The sequence below is a fragment of the Filicampus tigris genome, chromosome 11 (assembly GCF_054856515.1).
Source record: "Filicampus tigris isolate MCC_2025a chromosome 11, RoL_Ftig_1.0, whole genome shotgun sequence".
NCBI classification, from domain to species: domain Eukaryota; kingdom Metazoa; phylum Chordata; class Actinopteri; order Syngnathiformes; family Syngnathidae; genus Filicampus; species Filicampus tigris.
This window is the reverse complement of record NC_141227.1, coordinates 21,853,613-21,871,700: the sequence shown is the minus strand read 5'-3', so window position 1 is coordinate 21,871,700 and position 18,088 is coordinate 21,853,613. Positions and strand designations below refer to the sequence as shown.

The following is an 18,088-nucleotide window of genomic DNA, read 5'->3' as shown; positions in this document are numbered from 1 at the left end:
CTCCAGAAACGTGGTCATTTCTCGATATCACCCGCACATTCCCAAAATCTTCTTCTCCGTAATTTTCAGGTGGCTCTGATGGTGGCGGCAGAATTCTGGGAGCAGGGAGACTTGGAGAGGACGGTCCTTGAGCAGCAGCCTATTGTAAGAGCATGCTTGTGATAAGCGTTTTCCAATTAGAATCGTCCTTTAGGTTCCACTTCTTTAGCCAACCATGGACGGAAATCAGTCTCATCGGTTTGTGTCCACTTTCGTTCGCCAATCGTGCAAAGGAATGACGTTCTGCTCCGGTGTCAGATTGATAATCAGCCGTACTACTTATTCGTTTGCCATACAAGAAACAAAATTAGGATGACCACAAGGAGAAAAGGAGAAAGTTGGCTGTGACCACTCCCTCCGCAGTGTGTCCCTCCCTCTCTCAGATCCGCCGCCCTGCGAAATTACCAACACCAGGTCTAACTCGCCTCTCCTTCACACGGGATTAAGGCTGTTCACGAAAAAAAGAGCCCTTGGTGTCAAAATGATCAGCTTCTCCTTTTCTTAACTTTTCGTTAGCAATCAGCGGCTAACGCTGCCTATCTTCATTTGTTTTCAAATTAGCTTTGCATTACGTCTTCTTTGCTGACGTTCTGTTGTCTCCACTTAGTGTCTGAATCTTCTCTCGTGTTCCTTTTCATTTTTTCTTTCTTGTGTTTTCTCAAGCCAATGATGGATAGAAATCACGCCGACGAGCTACCCAAGATGCAATGTGGCTTCATCGATTTTGTCTGCTCTTTCGTGTACAAGGTAAACGACATGTTTTTGGACAATTTTTTTTTTTTTTGCACAATATGGACTATGGACAAAAGTATTGAGTCGCAATCCAACATCGCACTGCCGTTTTTGTTGATAACGAAGATCTCCTTTCCCGCCCTCCTCCTGCCCCGTGTTTGTTTTGCAGGAGTTTTCACGCTTCCACACAGAGATCTCGCCCATGTTCGCGGGTCTGAACAACAACCGGGGGGAGTGGAAAGCGCTCGCCGACGTCCACGAGGCCAAGATGAAGGCCATTGAAGACGAGAAGAAAAAACTGGAGGGTGGAGGAGAGCAGGCAGAGGCGAGCGGCAAGTCAAAGACGTGTGTCATCTGCTAAGACTGCTGTGGATTGTTTGAGCATATGCACGGGAAAAGTTGGATTTTCACCAAACGGGGGCTACCCCAAAATCTGCATTTTTTAATTTTTTTTTTTTTAATTTATTGATTCATTTCTTTTTGCTTTGTGTTGCGAGTGAGCTTCAGATACGGATATTATAATATACAGATATTTTCTTATTTTCAAAACACAAACAATTGTCATGGTTTTGGCATTTCAATTCAATTGATTGGGGAAAATTGAGTCTGTGAAATTACCAGTTTGGTTATAGAACGAATTCAACTCACAAGTCAAGAATTTGTGTTGCATATACTGATTCTTTTCATATCTTAACTATGATTTCAGTTTTAAACTGTTATGTGTTGTCATGCCAAATATGAATAGAATTACATGATTAAAATGAGATTTTTAAGTTGTTGTTGCATTTCACGCAAAAAAAAAAAAAGAAAGAATACTATGAGTTATGTCATTTTCCTTTGCTTTTAAAAACATCTTCTGCTATATGATGAGCAACATAAAGAGATTTGAATCTTTTGGATTTGTTTATAAGCCCATTGGAGTACCTTGGCTTTTTTTTTTTTTTGAGTCCTCCCTGCTTACTACATAAAGAAAAAAATACTGATGTCCTGCTTAGAATTCTGCTGGGCACGTGTGGCAACCAGCGAGGCCGAGAACACTAACACACAGGACGAGACAGATTATGGACGAGATTATATGAACAATAGCCTGTATAGAGAATCAAACATGTAAATAAAATCGACTTTTGAAAATCATGCCAATGTCGTATTTATGTCATGACATGCAGGCGTATTAAGGTAACACAGCAGTGAGAATTTACAATACATAGCGACCATATAGATCTATATTCACTTATTTTATATAGTTTCACCCCTTTCCACACAGTCTGAGCGTATTAAAATGCACATAAATTTAGACACACCATATCATAAATGTAATTGAATTTGCCTCAAAGCACTTTTTACAAAACGCGCAATTGAACTGCGTACTATCAAATTCTGTTATTTTTTTGTTTATAATAACCAAAAATACATTATACCAATCGTATTAATTAATTTATTTAAATTATAGAAAAATAAAATGAAATTTTTTTTTAATGTCCAAAGAAATTACGTATCTCTATAAATGTCATGGGGGGGGGGGGGGGTCAAGAAATTTTTTTTTTTTAATTAAAAAATGGACATGCTTTTTGTTATATTTTTTGTTAGGTCATATGTTAATAAATTACATTTATTATGTTATATAAGCTAAAACAGTGTGGGCAAAGATATAATACAAATTTATAACAACTATAACTATCATTATTAGTATGAAGTCCCCCAACTATGAAACGCTGTTGAATAACCAAACGCTCCTGAGCATTATATGAGGAAATACACTATTTGTATCGGAAATTCAGTGCATTTGGACAGCTGACATGACAGATGATTTAAACGTGAATATATTTCCCTTTAGATAGCCATCTTCAATCACTGCAAGCCATACGAACAACAGGAGCACATCAGCGGTTAGTGGACAGTGCATTCTATTGTCTTCTTTCAAGACCCGTCTTCTCGTCACACCACAATCATGTCCAGTGTTGTCGGTGGAGGTCATGAAAAATACCATTCGTCCATTACGCTTACTCTCCTTCTGGGAACAGTCTCTCCCTCTGCTCTACATGCTTGCTCATAGCTTGAGTCTCGTCCCCCGACCTTTTGCATCCCCTGAGTGCTCGTGGAAAGAAAAAAAGAAAGTCCTGACTGCCCCTTGGCTAAATTGCATTATCATGATAAACAGACACAGGATATGAAATGTTGTAATATCATTAGAGGAGGCATTAAAGTCGGCTTGTGTTAGAGAGAGAGAGAGAGAGAGAGAGAGAGAGAGAGAGAGAGAGAGAGAGAGAGAGAGAGAGAGAGAGAGAGAGAGAGAGAGAGAGAGAGAGAGAGAGAGAGAGCTTAAATACCGCATTGCCTCAGACAGGAGATCCCCCACGGGGTTTATTTACTCAACTGCAGATGGGGGAGGCGTCAACTAGGGACCAGGTCAGACTGACCCATCATAGGTGAAAATCTACCATTTAGAGAGACCACCCCAAAAAAAAAAAAATTGAATCGTTTATCTTACATATTTTTATTTATTAAAAGCACTCTTATTAAAATATTCACAGGTGAAGTTTACTATACAACGGATTGATTAAAAACTAGAATTAAACATTGTATATTTAAACACCAACATGTTCAACCAAACCATTTAATTTCATCTAAAAGTCCGCAAGCTTAATGCTAACATGCAATGCAAAAGGTCGCAGACAGGCAAACGGAAATTAGCATGAATGTTACGGTAATTATAAACCTTCCAACAACAGTTTCTTTACCACACACCGAGCAACGACGCCTGCAAACAGAGCAAAAGTGAAGGCGCGCAACTCTAAAATGGGACTTGACTGTACACTTTAAAACCCCACAAAATAAATCCCAGTGGAACAGTTACTTTTTCGATTAGTGTACCGATTACTGTGACCACAAACATTGATGTAGCCGAGTCCTCATAGATCACATCAAACGTGTTTTCTGTTTGAGTGCATAAGAGGCGGGGGCGGTTACTGAACTGAGGCACACCAGCTGTCACTATGAACAGGGGGCATTCCCCACACCCACGCTAACACAAGGGACGGACAGTCACGTCTCAAGTCCATTAGTCGTCATGGAAACCATGCATGGAAAATCAAGCAGAAAATACGATAAACGTGTTTGCAAAAGGGCAGGAAACACCTTTTGGCAATGAGTGGAAAGCTGTGTGGAAGTTTGATAAATAGAATCACTCGAATACATGGTCCATATTGTTGCCATTGATTTTGATGGGGTTCCCTGCCCGCCTCTTCTTACGTCTTCTGTGAAGCTGAAGTAATACAGGGTCAATATCGCCGATGCCAATACTGATATTTTTGAACCATCAAGGTGAAAAATCAGAATGAATCTTGATGAGCTTTAAGTGCTTTTTTGTTTTTGGATTATTAATTAATTAAAAAACAATGACAACATTTGGCAACACTTACAAGTAAATAGAAGATGGTTTGATAAGGACATTTATTTTCACATTGGTATCAGCCATTCAATATCATCAATATTAATGGCAGTTCATTCTGGTATCGATTAATATGAAAATCAGTATCATTATCAATATTATCAACCACCAGTAGACTTTACTCGTTCACGTAGTTAAAGATTAGTATCTACGGCTCTATTGATATTTGTATCGAACCAACCACCAGGAGAAAAGACATGTACTTTCAAATTGCTATCAATCTTTACCAAGACAGTACTGATGTATGGATCAATACACCAGTGGATTTGATAGGCAGTTCCATACTATCAAATAGTATCAATTTTAGTGATACTGTATTGATCCACCCACCAGTGTAAATGATATGAGTTTCACACTGGTATCAAACAATGTCATCGTTGTTATTGACATCTGGATCAATGCCCCACCAGCAATGACAAGCATGTTAATAATGACATCAAACAATAGCAATGATACAAATATCCTAATTCATCTACCCACCAGTGGCATTGACAGGCCTTTTCACATCAGTTTCAAAAATATCAACAATATTGGCGTCTGGATCGATCCACACCGTTGCAATGGCATGCATTTTCACACTGATATCAAACCTGATCATCAATAAGAACACCCGGATCGATGCAGCCACCAGTGGAAATGACATGCATTTTCACACTGATATCCAACAATATCACCAATAGGAACACCCGGATCGATCCAGCCACCAGTGGAAATGACATGCATTTTTACACTGATATCCAACAATATCACCAATAGGAACACCCGGGCTCGATCCAGCCACCAGTGGAAATGACATGCATGTTCACACTGATATCCAACAATATCACCAAGAGGAACGCCCGGATCGATCCAGCCACCAGTTGAAATGACAAGAATTTTCACACTGATATTCAACAATATCACCAATAGGAACGCCCGGATCGATCCAGCCACCAGTGGAAAATGACATTCATTTTCTCCTGCTGGTTCACCACAGAACTCACACCTCCTTCTCCTCCTCTTCTTCTTCCTCTTCCTCCTCTTTGCGCCCCCCCCCCCCTAAACCATAAGGCGTGGTTTTCACTCGGATGGAGATGCGAGCTCCGTCTGCTCCCGCTGGGTTCCCCCACCTGCGCCCGTGCACATCGCGCTCCCTCTTGTGAGTGAGCGAGTCGCATTATTTGCAACGTGATTCTTTTTTTTTTTGGGGTGGGTGGGTGGGTTGACTTGATCCTCAGCACGGAGGAGAGGCTCGTCTCGCCGATCGACAAGCGGCTGCGGCGGCGGAGGAGGAGGTGGAGGAGAGCGGGTTGATGCGCGGAGGACGCCCCGGGAGGAGGATGGCTCCCACACCGCGCCGAGCATCCCGGTGGCTCGTCGCGCTCGCGCTCGCGCTGGCGTGCGCGGGGCCGCCGCCGGCCGACGGCAGGCGGCCCAGGCAGCCGCGGTGCCCCGCGTCCTGCACATGCACCAAAGACAACGCGCTGTGCGAGAGCGCCGGCCTCATCCCCAGAGCCTTCCCGCCCGATGTTATCTCACTGTAAGACAGCCTCAGCCCTCTTCGCCCTCCTCTTCTTTTTCATTGCAGTGTTTTTTTTTTTTTTTTTTGTTCGATTCCCTCGCTTCAGGTCTTTCGTCAAGTCGGAATTCGCGGAGATCCCCAAGGAGAGCTTCATCCACACGCCCGCCCTGCACCTCCTGTGAGCAAACTCTTGCAATTTTCTCCTCCCTGTCTTCTTATTTTGCTGCAAACTAACGCCATGTTGGGATCGCTCTTTCTAATACAGTGGTGCGTTGTGATAACAGTAAAAATTGATCCTTGGCCGCATTTGGAACTGAAACCCCCCCCCCCCCCAAAAAAAAAAACACTAATCTCAAAGGTTCCAACAACAAAATATTTTAGAACGCGTCTTCTAAAAAGGAAAATGGGGTGTACGTCACCACGGCAACAGTTTGTGCATCATGATGCTTCAATTGGTTGTGCTGCTCCTTCTGGGTGTGCCCGCCTTGGCCACCGGGGGGCAGTACAATAGAGTCATACACACAAACGAAGAAGAGTGACTCAAACTACAATGGTAATCATTTTTCGCAGAGAAAAAAGAATATATGCCTGTGAGTATTTCTATTTTCCTGTACGTCTTTTTCCACTGTGTCCATTGCCTATCGGATTATAACGCCACAAATATTGACGCTAATCGTTTTTATAAGATAGCATTAAGCTAGTGGGGGCAGTCCTTTTTTTTTGTTCGGAATACATGATGTGTGCCAGCACTAGTCTAATCAGTGCATTTTGATCATTATTGCTGTTGAACAAAATTACTCCAACTAGAACATCAGAACTTTATTTGGGGTAAAACAGGCGTGTGCCGACTCCAATTTAACAAGAGTTGGAACGTGGTTGACCACTGCCATTGACGGCAAGAGATGTCAAATATCCCGGGAGGGCTGGCAGTGGCCGCAAGAGGGTATGCACACTTGTGCAACCACATTCTCCGTTTATTTTAAATTCCCCCCTTGAAAAGGTTTTGAAATTTTGGAATCCAGCTAAAAATCTTTCCGTCGTAACATTTTCAAATCGTAGAATGCTGATGTTAAACATCTGTGCAGCCTCTTCACAGCCAATAACCTGGAGTCGATAGATGAGGACGCTTTCCTCGGTCTTCCTCATCTGGAATACCTGTGAGTGAGCAACGCGAAAATCCCAGTTCCGAAGAACGGGTTCTTAGCATTCAACATGTTCTCATCTTTTTCCCCTCAAAGGTTCATTGAAAACAACCAGATCAATTCCATATCGCCGTACGCTTTCCGAGGATTGAAAACCTTGGTGCACCTGTGAGTACGACGCCCTCCGAAATGTATTAGAACGATTCTGGATTCTATACTGAGAGATTTCGATATGATACCTAAAAATGAAAATAAGGACACCGTGAATTATATTGCAGAGGCGTTGGAGGAAAAAACGAATTGTGCTTTAAATTTTTGGTAAAAAAAAACATACAATCAAGTTCTCAAGACTTTTTCTGCCCAACAATAAAGACACAGATTCTTTCCTGAAGGGGAAAAAAGTAGGCATCCATTTGAGACGATGTATTTAAAGTGGTTTACAGCTTTTATTTGAGCTGAGGCAATGAATCGTTTAATTGGATTACATTGCGGCACGGTGTCTATTGGAGTGGAGACATTATTTGAGGTAAGGTTAATACGGCATACGGATTGACTTCTGCCTCTTCAGTAACATGCGACAATAATAAATGAGGATAGCATATTTTCTCAAATGACCCCTAAATGACACCATGCCCCAATTAGTTGCTGGGAAAATTAAACACCCGACTCAAATAGATGAATCGCTTTACCCATAACAAAAGCTGAGTTAAGTGCGGAGCCTGTTTCAACTCTGCTGCTAACCAAAACGGCAGCATTAAACCATGTAAAGCGTTTCCCGGATGAATCCATGTGTGTGGTCTTGCCGCGTGTTATAGATGAGTACTGAAGACGAGAACATTTTTAACGGCAAATTGGCGTTCCATTAGACGCGGTCACACCGCACTGCCGCCAAGAGACAATTGATGATGACTGGCTCTAAAAAAAAATATGTTAACACAGTGGTTCTTCTTCTTCATAATAACAATAATCATAATGATAATCCTACTACGAGAGTAACGCTCTTTTTCCTCAAAGAACACTGTGCCTGCATTGTTCCTGCGCAAACCGCGCATACCCTCAGGCAAGGAAACACCGCCTCAAAACATCTGCACTCAGGTGTTCTTCCTCCTATTGCGCAATAGCGTGTGGTTAGCGATAGCGTACAAGGAGGAGAATAGAAAAGAGGAGGTGCTGTTGGACTCGATCATGACACGTGATTTTTTTTTTCTTCTTTTTTTTTTTCTTTTTGAACAGGAGTCTGGCTTACAATAATCTTGAAACCATCCCCAAAGATTTGTTCAAGGGCCTGGAAGCCTTGACAAAAGTGTAAGTCACACTTCCACCCCCCCCCGCATTTCATTTTTTAACACTTGCAAGTCTGAAGAATTGCATAATCCGTTACATAATAGGCCAAACTATGCAAACATGAACAATGACTTTCTTGTACAACGGCCTCTATTTTTAGCCGACGCCATCATTACGCCTCTCCGGCCGAGGCTCGGAAAAGCGTGTGGGCCGCCGGCGCATTTCGCACCATTAAAATTGCACGAGGGGGGAGAATTTGGAACTAATGAGACTCTGAACATGTCTGCGACTCCATTCCAGTGCTTCTCGCTTTTAATGAGAGTACAGTAGAAGGGTGAAGGCATTTTGGGGACGCGCTTTTCGGGTATGACAGTAAATTCCCCACGGTCCAGGGGTCAAACTGTCTCGAAGCGTCGCGGGCAGGGCTGGTTTTGAACCGTAACCGATTTTTCTGGATAAAACGATTAGAAAAGACGTCCAAATCGCCACGTTTTTATTTTTGGTGAATCTAAGCGTAAGCGTAGTTTCCTCTGCATTTCCGCTTCCTCCCACGAGCGCGCAGTCCGATAACAACAACGACAACAACATCCATGGCTACCGGCGATTCTGCTATTTGCTCAGGCAAGCGAGCGTGACTACCTTCTCTCATGTTGATGATTTCATTTCAGATGGCGTATGCACTTTCTTCTTTCATTACTGGTTCAATTAAGAAGAGATCTGAAATCTATTGTGGAAGTAAAATGCCGTTAATCCCGCTAGCATTTTGAGTTCAAGGAAGAAAAATTAAGTTCAAATAAAAGACATTCAAAATACTTAATTTTTCATAATTTTTTATGTTACAAAGAAATCGCAATGGTAGAAAAATAATCGTGATTTTCTTGTTAGGCAAAATTGAACAGCCCTAGTTGCTGGGGGAATTTTTTTTCCTCCCGCACGGACTAATTTTATGGCTAAGCGATGCTCAGACTGGCCAACTTAACATCAGTCAACTACACTCTGATTGGCTGACACCCACGTCACTCACCGGGCCAGGCTCCGCCTTTAAAGCCAAACCCTTTCAAAGTCAGAGATACGACGGTGTGTAGAACATTGCGGACGGGTACCTCGAGTGAACAAAACCCGGTGCTGGTTTTTATTCAATCAGTTGATAAATCAATGGGATGATCGGCGGAATGCTCGATTCGAAAAAATATTCAATGGTTTCAACTTTAAATGGGAAAGACGTAACGAGTGCGACTCAGATAAATTTATATTCTTTTACATTCTTAATTGTCACTGTGTAAAATACCACAACCCACAGTTAAGAGTAAATTCAGTAAAATACCGAAACTCCAATTAGGGACGCGTATGCTGCGACAGAGGGACCAAATATCACGAAAAGCCAAAGAAAAAGCCAGACATGCAAATTAATCCTCGCCTGAACTCTTGCGAAGTACGCCGAGGCGTTGCTCGACCTCCTGAAGTCCGGAGTGTCTTTGGAGGCATATTTCGAGGTGTTTGACCCCTGAAGTGCAACACGTGTTTTTTTTTGGGGGTTTTTTTTTTCTAGAGACCTGCGAGGCAACCGCTTCACGTGCGACTGCAAGCTCAAGTGGTTGGTGGAGTGGATCGACGGCACCAACGCCACAGTGGATCGAATCGAGTGCAAAGGCCCGTCGGCACTGCAGGACAAGAGGATCAACGACCTCGCGCCGCAGTCCTTCGACTGCATCACCACAGGTGCTGCCGGGCCCCGCCGTTTTCAAACATGAACGTTAGTAAGTTACGAAGTATTGTGTTTGCCGGCGGATTAGTTGGCTGCAGTGTTAGTTGCCGCTAAATGTCTGTTGGTTGGTTCGTAAGTTAGTTTGGACTTTTGACATCGGGCGAGCATGTCAGTTGGTTACGCAGACACGTAAAGTGGTTGGTCGTGGAGTTAGCGAGCGCCACCGTTTTACGGCAGTCGAGCACCTTGGCGAGTTGAGTTAGCTGGTTGATTGTATTCGTTGTTCGGTCGGTGAGACGGTTGTGTGGGTTGCTTGGTTCAACTTTTTATGTTTAGCAGTCAAGCGCCGGTTGCATTGGTCGGGAAGTTGGTTCGTTGTCGGTGGGTTGGTCAGGTTCAACTTTTGACGGTTTTCGGTCAAGCGCATCGGTTGCCTATGTGTGTCGGTTACTCAGTAGGTTGGTTGCTTGTATTGGTTGTCGGGACTGGTTGCCTGAGTGAGTTCATTCGTTGGTTGTGTTCGTTGATCATTGGCTAAATGTTTGTGTTGATTGGTTAGTCGGCTAGTAACAGGTTCCACGTTTTACATCCGTCGAGCATGCTACTTGGTTAATTAAATAGCCGGCTGCTTGGTTAGCTCATTTTAACTTTTGACTCCGACTTCTGAGTTGATTTGTTGGCGGTATTGGTTGGTTGGTTCGTTAAACGGTTGTGTTGGTTGGTGGGTTAGTTTCAACTGTTAGTTTAACTCAGCTAAGCTAGCTTGTTGTTTGGTTGGTTTTATTGGTTTTCAATCTAGTCGGTCGGTCACGGCTGCTTGGTTAGTAGGTTTTCGACTCCGTAAGGCTTATTATTCCAATGTGTTTGTTCATTTCTTTCACGCCAGCAGTCTTATCCTTCCTTTCCGACCGTCTTCCATCACGTCGTACCCTGATAACGTTCAACACGTAAACAAAAATCCGTTGCTCCCCGAGTTTTTCCTTTCGTTACGATCGACTGGCTTGCGGTTTCCGGAGCACCATTCAGCCGATTGTAGAAACCTCCGCTCTCCCGAATGCTTTTGCAGTTGACTTGATTTGTTTTTTGTCTCGCTCACAGAGTTTGCTTCGTATCAGTCCCTCAAGTTCGAATCGATATCGGTGGAGGCCTTTACCTTTGGCGACGACCAGTACGTGGTCTTTGCTCAGCCCTTCATTGGCAAGTGTAGCTTCATGGAGTGGGATCACGTGGAGATGGTCTTCAGGAATTTTGATGACATCGACAGTAAGTACAAAAAAGACTTTGCGACTGCTCGACTGGTGACCGTTTCTCCTAAATGAGGTGAACGGAATGGTCTTGAGTTTTCTGTTTGAAATCTGCGAGACCGCAGATTCACACAGGAAGTAACGTCATGTGATAAAATTGCCACACACACACGCATAGTAACAAGATGATGTCAGCCCTGTTTACTCTGGCCACGCGTCATTTACATGGATCACGATCACTGAGACACAAATCGATTCCGAATGTGCAGTAAGAAACATTTGGTTATGGATTGAGTGGAGTTTCAGTGAGAATGTTTTGTCCCTCTGAAACGAGCTATCGAGACGTTTTAAAAGACTGTGCCGCAACTTTTCATTGTTCATTTTAGTCGACGGCGAACCCCCGTTTAGAGCGGGAAAATCTGTTATCCAGAGAAGCTTTTTTTCTTTTTTTTTTAATGATTTCACCCCTCCTACGCGCTTTAAAGATATTCAAACCTTAACACGCAAACTTGTTTGCGAAACATGAGCTCATTAAAACACACCGGCTACCCATAAAAATGTCTCTTCTAAAGTATTCCCTTAGCTCCTGTTCTTGCTCTCTTGCCGATGAGGCGAATAGCATCCGCAACGACGTGAGCCTCAATCGTTCGATCGCCGTCTCGCCCCCCCCTCCCCCCCGCAGGCACTTCCACGGTGATCTGCAAACCGCTGGTGATCGACAACCAGCTCTTCATCATCGTGGCTCAGCTGTTCGGCGGCTCGCACATCTACAAGCGCGACACCTCGGCCAACAAGTTCATCAAGCTCCAAGGCATCGACGTCCTCAAGATCCGCAAGCCCAACGACGTGGAGACCTTCCGCATCGACGGGGAGTCCTTCTTCGCCGTGGCCGACAGCTCCAAGGCCGGCTCCACCACCATTTACAAGTGGAACGGCAACGGCTTCTACTCGCACCAGTCGCTCCACCCCTGGTACCGCGACACCGACGTGGAGCACGTGGAGATCTCGTCCAAGCCTCACCTCATCCTGTCCAGCAGCTCCCAGAGGCCCGTCATCTACCAGTGGAACAAAGGCGCCAAGCTCTTCGAGCGGCGCACCGACATCCCCGAGATGGAGGACGTCTACGCCGTCAAGCATTTCCAGGTCAAGTCGGACCTCTTCCTCTGCCTGACCCGCTTCATCGGCGACTCCAAGGTGATGCGCTGGGACGGCGCCCTCTTCCGGGAGCTGCAGACGGTGCCGTCGCGCGGCTCCATGGTGTTCCGGCCCTTCGCGGTGGGCGGCTGGCAGTACGCCGTCCTGGGCAGCGACTACTCCTTCACTCAGGTGTACCGCTGGGATGCCAAGAAAGGCCAGTTCGCCCACTTCCAGGAGCTCAACATCCAGGCGCCCAGGGCCTTCTCGCCCGTCTCCATCGACGGCCGCCAGTTCCTGCTCGCCTCCAGTTTCAAAGGGAAAACGCAGATTTACCAGCATCTGGTCATCGACCTGAGCGACTGAGCGCCGCGGCTTGGACGTATGCCCGGATGGCGGCTGATGCTATCTTGAGAAAGGCGTGCGTTATTATGCCGCGTCTTCTCCTTTCCAAGCGGGCAAAAGTATTGGGACACGTTGGTTCAGAAAAAAGAAAACGGACCCCGGAAAAATGTTCAGTCAGCAATATGAAATTCGCCTATTCTGAGTAGAGCCGCAAAAAAAGTCTCAAAAGGAAGACACGGGAAGACATTTTGCTTTGAGGCGATCGTTTCAGGAATCCTTCAAAAATTAACTTGTACTATGGGTTTATCCGATTCCGACCAAATTCAAACCACGTTTACACATGCATACTTACACATACTTTGCACTTCCGGATGACAGAAACTAAGATGGCCCTTCTAGTACGTCATTGATCGAGGCAGAGTGATTTGAGACGTGATAAATCCCAACTGTTGTCTTCTTCTCTACTGCCGTGGGTAGTCGGCCATTTCAGTTGTTTTTCTACGATTTTCCCTTTTTCCCAGGGTGTCCCAATACTTTGTCCCCGCCCCCCCGCCCCCGCCCCCACACATGATATTCTACCCAGATGCAGGTTAGGCTCAATGCATGCATCTCAAGCTAGAATCAGACTTTGTGCATGACCAGGCCATCCGCGCGTCATCGTCCACAAATCCAGAATGTGCATTATAACCCGATTTTTACCATCAGCCATACTCGCATTACATGTGTACGTACGCCAATGTATTTATCAGCACAAAGTAATGCTCACGTGGAACCTTTGAACCAATCTGCCAAAAAAAAGAAAAAAAAAAAAAAGAAAATGTTTACATTTTTCAGATTCAAATTTGTAAAAAAAGAAAATTTTAAAAAAGTGAAGCTTTTGTAAGGGGCAACAGCAGTTAGATTGATCTTAAAAAGACCTGCCTTCTTCTCCTTGTACATTTGAATCATGAATGTTTGTATTTTTAAACGATTGATGAGACCGTTTTTCAGGAGCGCTCGAATTATTTTCACAACCTTGAACTGAGGATTGTTTCACTTTTGCCTGTCGTGTATACAAACTGGTGACTTTTTTTTTTTTTTTCTCTTCCCCCCTCAACAATCGATTAGTCGCCTGGTCTAGTTGCAAAGAATCTCTGAATTGTAGCAGCAGCTCTGACAGTGTCGCGGTTAGGATCACATCATCATTGACTAACATTGTGCTATTCCAATAAAAGCTTCAATCGCTGACTAGTTTCGTGAGCTTGCGGCACCATCCACACGACTGCTCTTGTTATTCATCCTCAAGAATTGTGTGGCTTTCATTTATTGTCAAACAAACTTTGTGCAGTAAGATTAACAACTGAAATCATGTTTTAAATTGTAATAATGCACTTTTACACACATCACTAAAACACGCAAATATAGTAGACAATGCTTATAACATATTTTAAAAACACTTGAAATTCATCAAAGTTTCAGCATTTATATCAGGTATTAAATTCATTAACTTGTCCAATCCTACGGAAGAGGATTAGGGCCAGTGGGGCAAAAAAAAAAAAATAGGTTGTCAAGATTCTCACTTTTATCTCAGAATTCTGACTTTATTCTCAGAATTCGGACTTTAAAGTCAGAATTCTGAGAATAAAGTTAAAGTCAGAATTCTCACTTTAAAGTCGGAATTCTGACTTTAAAGTGAGAATCCTGAGAATAAAGTCTGAATTCTCACTTTTCAGAATTCACACTTTAAAGTCAGAATTCTGAGAGTAGAGTCGGAATTCTGACACTTAAATCAGAATAAGTCAGAATTCTGAGAATAAAGTCAGAATTCTGAAATAAAAGTGAGAATCTTACCAACCTTATTTTTTTCCCCCCCACTGGCCCTAGTCCTCTTGCGTACAATCCAGTAAACCATGACGACGTTTTTACTGACCAGAATAACAAAGCGTTGTGTACTCAACGGATTGTCAGTGGATCCACCCATGAAAGGTTGACGGACTTAACCACGCGGACTCCAACCCAAAATCCTCCTGTAGCCACACCTGCAGCGTAGAGTATAAATTGCTCAGAAAGACCCAAAGAAGACATTAAGTGTCTCTCACAAATGTACACTTTAAACAAGAACACATCTTAGCTACATGCTAGTCCTGGTCTTGTGTTTTTTTGAGTAGAACAAGTCTCTCTTTTAAAAAAAAAAAAAAATCACCTAAATATCATGACATTCAATTTTTATGTACTTTTCACATTATTTGCACAGTATGGAATTCAACAAAGCCATAGAATTTCAAAATATTTGAATAAATAAATGATGGATGCTTTGGTTAGAACAGTTAACTCATTCACTGCCAAGGACATATTTATTTGTCTTTTCACAGTCCAGACATTCAATCCCAAGAAATTATATATTTGTTTTCTTTTTTTTTTTTCTCCAAACGTTAGGATAAAATAGAGTGTGAAAATGTGTGGCAGTGAATGAGTTAATGATCCTTATGGTTCTTTTCTGTATCTTAAAAATACGGAATTGGTTTTACACTATATTTATTGCAGAGAGTCTCAAAACCTTGTGGCATGTGTCCAAAAACGTACCATTCAGAAACACTGGTCATCAGAGATGATGTTTTTTTAATTATGTAATATCATTTTTTTCCCCCCTTTATATTGCAATTGCGATTTAAAATGCGATTTTTCTCAAGGCCCTCTTCCCATGCACGTTTTTGTTTTCAAAACAAACATCTGTATGACAATAAACAATATCAGATTCATCATAACAAATGGTTGCTTTATAAGTAAAGTTTCGGCTAAAATGAGAACAAACGAACCATGAATTAATGTGAAACGTAAATAATCAAAAACAATGCAAATCATCGCGATCACGAAAGCTAAATGAAACGTGACATCCTAAAAACTATCCAAACACTTTTAAATGCGGCCATTTTAAACTAACTGACCAATATAAATTACAGTATTTACTGCACACAAGAACTATCAACATTTCAATTTGTATATAACATGAAAGGTCCCCTTTTTTCAGAATGAACATAAATCATCTTTTATCCAAATAAGGATTAACTTGAATCGAATTTAGGCTCCTACACGTGTGGTTGCTTCTCGTGTTTGTCTGACGCATGAAACGGGGAATGTGTATAACAGTAAGAGATAAATTGCTTGAACTGCAATCACGCAAAAAATGATGTCAGCAGAAGCGTAATTATTACTTCAGTATTTACATTTTAAAAACACAAAAATATTTTGAAGTGTGTTACGTTGACACCCGATTTCATACATTTACATATCCATATCAGGTACACCTTTACTTGGTGAGACTCCACTATATTCGTGTTTCGATTATTTTGATTGTCTCATGTAGCGACGCGAGAGATTTAAAACCGCTCCCGTACAGTAGCATCGTCACAGCGCCGCAAACGACAACCACAATCATTAAAATACTGTATTTGTTCAACCATTGTCCGACAATGACTTTTCAAAAAGTTAATAAAACAAACACAGATATTTTAACCTCAATTCCAGCATCAATTTGCGCACAACTAGCATTGAGCAACCCCATCAACCGAGGACCCCCGCTATAGCTCGTCAGATGCGCTAAACACATAATCCCAAACTTGTCCAACCCGGTAAATCATGTTTACCTTTTTGGACAAGAATAACAAAGCATTATGTCCAAAAGGATTGACGCGGGAGTCCACCCTTGAGAGGTTTACGCGAGTTTAACAACTCAGACCCCAAGCCCAAATCCTTGCGTAGCCACACCTTTAGAGCAGAGTATAAAGAGGCCGACCTGACTCAAGCAGGACATCAAATCATCAGAGTCTCTCCATTGAAACTTCAAGATGAGTCGCTTCGCCAGCCTGCTGATGCTCCTCCTGCTTGGTCTCTCTCAGGCCTACAAGGAAGAAGAAGCCCAAGAGCAAGACGAGGAAGACCAAGTCGACATCTCCACCGCAATCCTGACCGCCAACAGCGGCTCTGACGAGATCCTCCTGGAAGGAGACATGTTGGTCCCCAAAACCAGGAATGCCATTAAGTGCTGGTCCCAGAGCTGCCTGTGGAAGAAATCCACCAACGGCTACGTGGTGATCCCTTACGCCGTGAGCCGAGAGTTCAACGGCTGGGAGAGGCAAAAGATCGAGACGGCCATGAGGTCCTTCCACGTCGGCACCTGCGTCCGCTTCGTGCCCTGGAGCGGCGAGTACGACTACATCAGCGTGGAGAACAAAGTCGGCTGCTACTCGGCTCTGGGAAGGCAGGGCGGCGGGCAGGTGGTGTCCATCAACCGCGGCGGGTGCCTCTACCACGGCATCATCCAGCACGAGCTCAACCACGCTCTGGGCTTCCAGCACGAGCAGAACAGGAGCGACCGCGACGGCTACGTCAGGATCAACTGGGAGAACATCGACCCGGCCATGGCCTACAACTTCAACAAGCAGGACACCGACAACCTGAACACCCCGTACGACTACTCGTCCGTCATGCACTACGGGAGAACGGCCTTCAGCACCAACGGGGGGGAAACCATCATCCCGTTCCCCGACAACGGCATCCAGATCGGCCAGAGGACGGGCATGTCCAATTGGGACATCAAGAGGATCAACATACTCTACAGCTGTTAAAACAACACGGGTGATCTCTAGAGTATGCTCTCAATAAATTCAATGCAAGTCAACACTTATTGTCTCTTTATGTGCCACAAAGGTTTACCATACCACGAAAAAAGAAACAAATATGCAGAAAGATGCTGGCTTGGGTTTGCGGCGTCCACATTTTTTGATCTTTCACTTATTTAACACTAAAATAAGCCTTCAGTGCAGCTGATGCCATGCAAAACTATAATGATTTTACTTTCATATATACTGCATATGAAAATAAAAGCTCGATAACGATTTTCAGGATTCTGGGGTTGTCAGTAGACCTTGTCCCACTAGAATAGATCCACCCCCAATTGATTTTAGGCCACAAATGGCCCGCGGACCATAGTTTGGACACCTTTTCCTTGAGGTGTTTAAATGAAAATTTGCATTGTGAAATAAATACACCTCGCTGTCTATTGTCCCCCGGCGAAAACCGCCTCTGACGCCATAATATTGTCTTGGAATGTTTAACAAAACAAATTCCCGGAGAGATCGTCATAGGTAGGTATGGGCAGTAAAAATACATTGAGATATTAAACTATTTGGCAAATAATTAGGGGAATAATAAAAAGTGTGAGGAGCACAGAGAATAACATTATTGTATTAACGAAACAGTACATATTGGAGGGTAAAACATTTTAACTTACCTTGCGGTCAGTCGTAAAAGTGTCACTCACTCCCTGGGGGTGTGGGGGGGATGTGCATGACGTTTTTTCCCAATAACCTTTTTTTCTTTTTGTTTGTATTTTCTTTTTTTCCCCTATCTGTGTAGCCCGAAAGCAAATATTCACAGGAGACCACTGCTCCAAGTCATTCATCACAAAAGAAATGACAACGGAGAAAAGTGTGGTTAACTTGTACAGGTAGTAGCCTAACAACTTGCTTTGCTTGT

The 18,088-nt window shown here is 43.4% G+C and overlaps 3 protein-coding genes and 1 long non-coding RNA gene across 4 annotated transcripts in view; 3 read left to right on the top strand and 1 right to left on the bottom strand.

Annotated features, from left to right (window-relative positions):
• LOC147140151 (cone cGMP-specific 3',5'-cyclic phosphodiesterase subunit alpha'-like) overlaps positions 1 to 1,880 on the top strand; it is a 9,755-nt gene extending 7,875 nt beyond the window's left edge. Inside the window, exons 19-21 of the mRNA XM_086045792.1 lie at positions 70 to 144; positions 703 to 786; positions 941 to 1,880. Coding sequence (XP_085901918.1) covers positions 70 to 144; positions 703 to 786; positions 941 to 1,132 — 351 coding nt within the window. The 3' untranslated portion in view covers positions 1,133 to 1,880. The remainder of the gene's footprint in view (positions 1 to 69; positions 145 to 702; positions 787 to 940) is intronic.
• Positions 1 to 18,088, bottom strand: part of LOC147140148 (uncharacterized) — a 26,124-nt gene extending 8,036 nt beyond the window's left edge. The window contains exons 1-2 of the long non-coding RNA XR_015088757.1: positions 17,844 to 18,088; positions 14,484 to 14,592 (exon numbers count right to left, since the gene is read on the bottom strand). This is a non-coding gene — a long non-coding RNA (uncharacterized LOC147140148). The remainder of the gene's footprint in view (positions 1 to 14,483; positions 14,593 to 17,843) is intronic.
• Positions 5,413 to 13,799, top strand: LOC147140150 (leucine-rich glioma-inactivated protein 1-like). Its single transcript, XM_086045505.1, has 8 exons — positions 5,413 to 5,738; positions 5,827 to 5,898; positions 6,806 to 6,877; positions 6,959 to 7,030; positions 8,096 to 8,167; positions 9,696 to 9,865; positions 10,950 to 11,114; positions 11,778 to 13,799. The coding sequence occupies exons 1-8, from the start codon at positions 5,512 to 5,514 to the stop codon at positions 12,593 to 12,595; spliced, it is 1,668 nt and encodes a 555-aa protein (XP_085901631.1). The 5' UTR covers positions 5,413 to 5,511; the 3' UTR covers positions 12,596 to 13,799.
• LOC147140149 (high choriolytic enzyme 1-like) lies at positions 14,194 to 17,178 on the top strand. The gene has a single exon (XM_086045797.1). It carries the CDS (start codon positions 16,399 to 16,401, stop codon positions 17,176 to 17,178), a length of 780 nt encoding a protein of 259 aa, XP_085901923.1. The 5' UTR covers positions 14,194 to 16,398.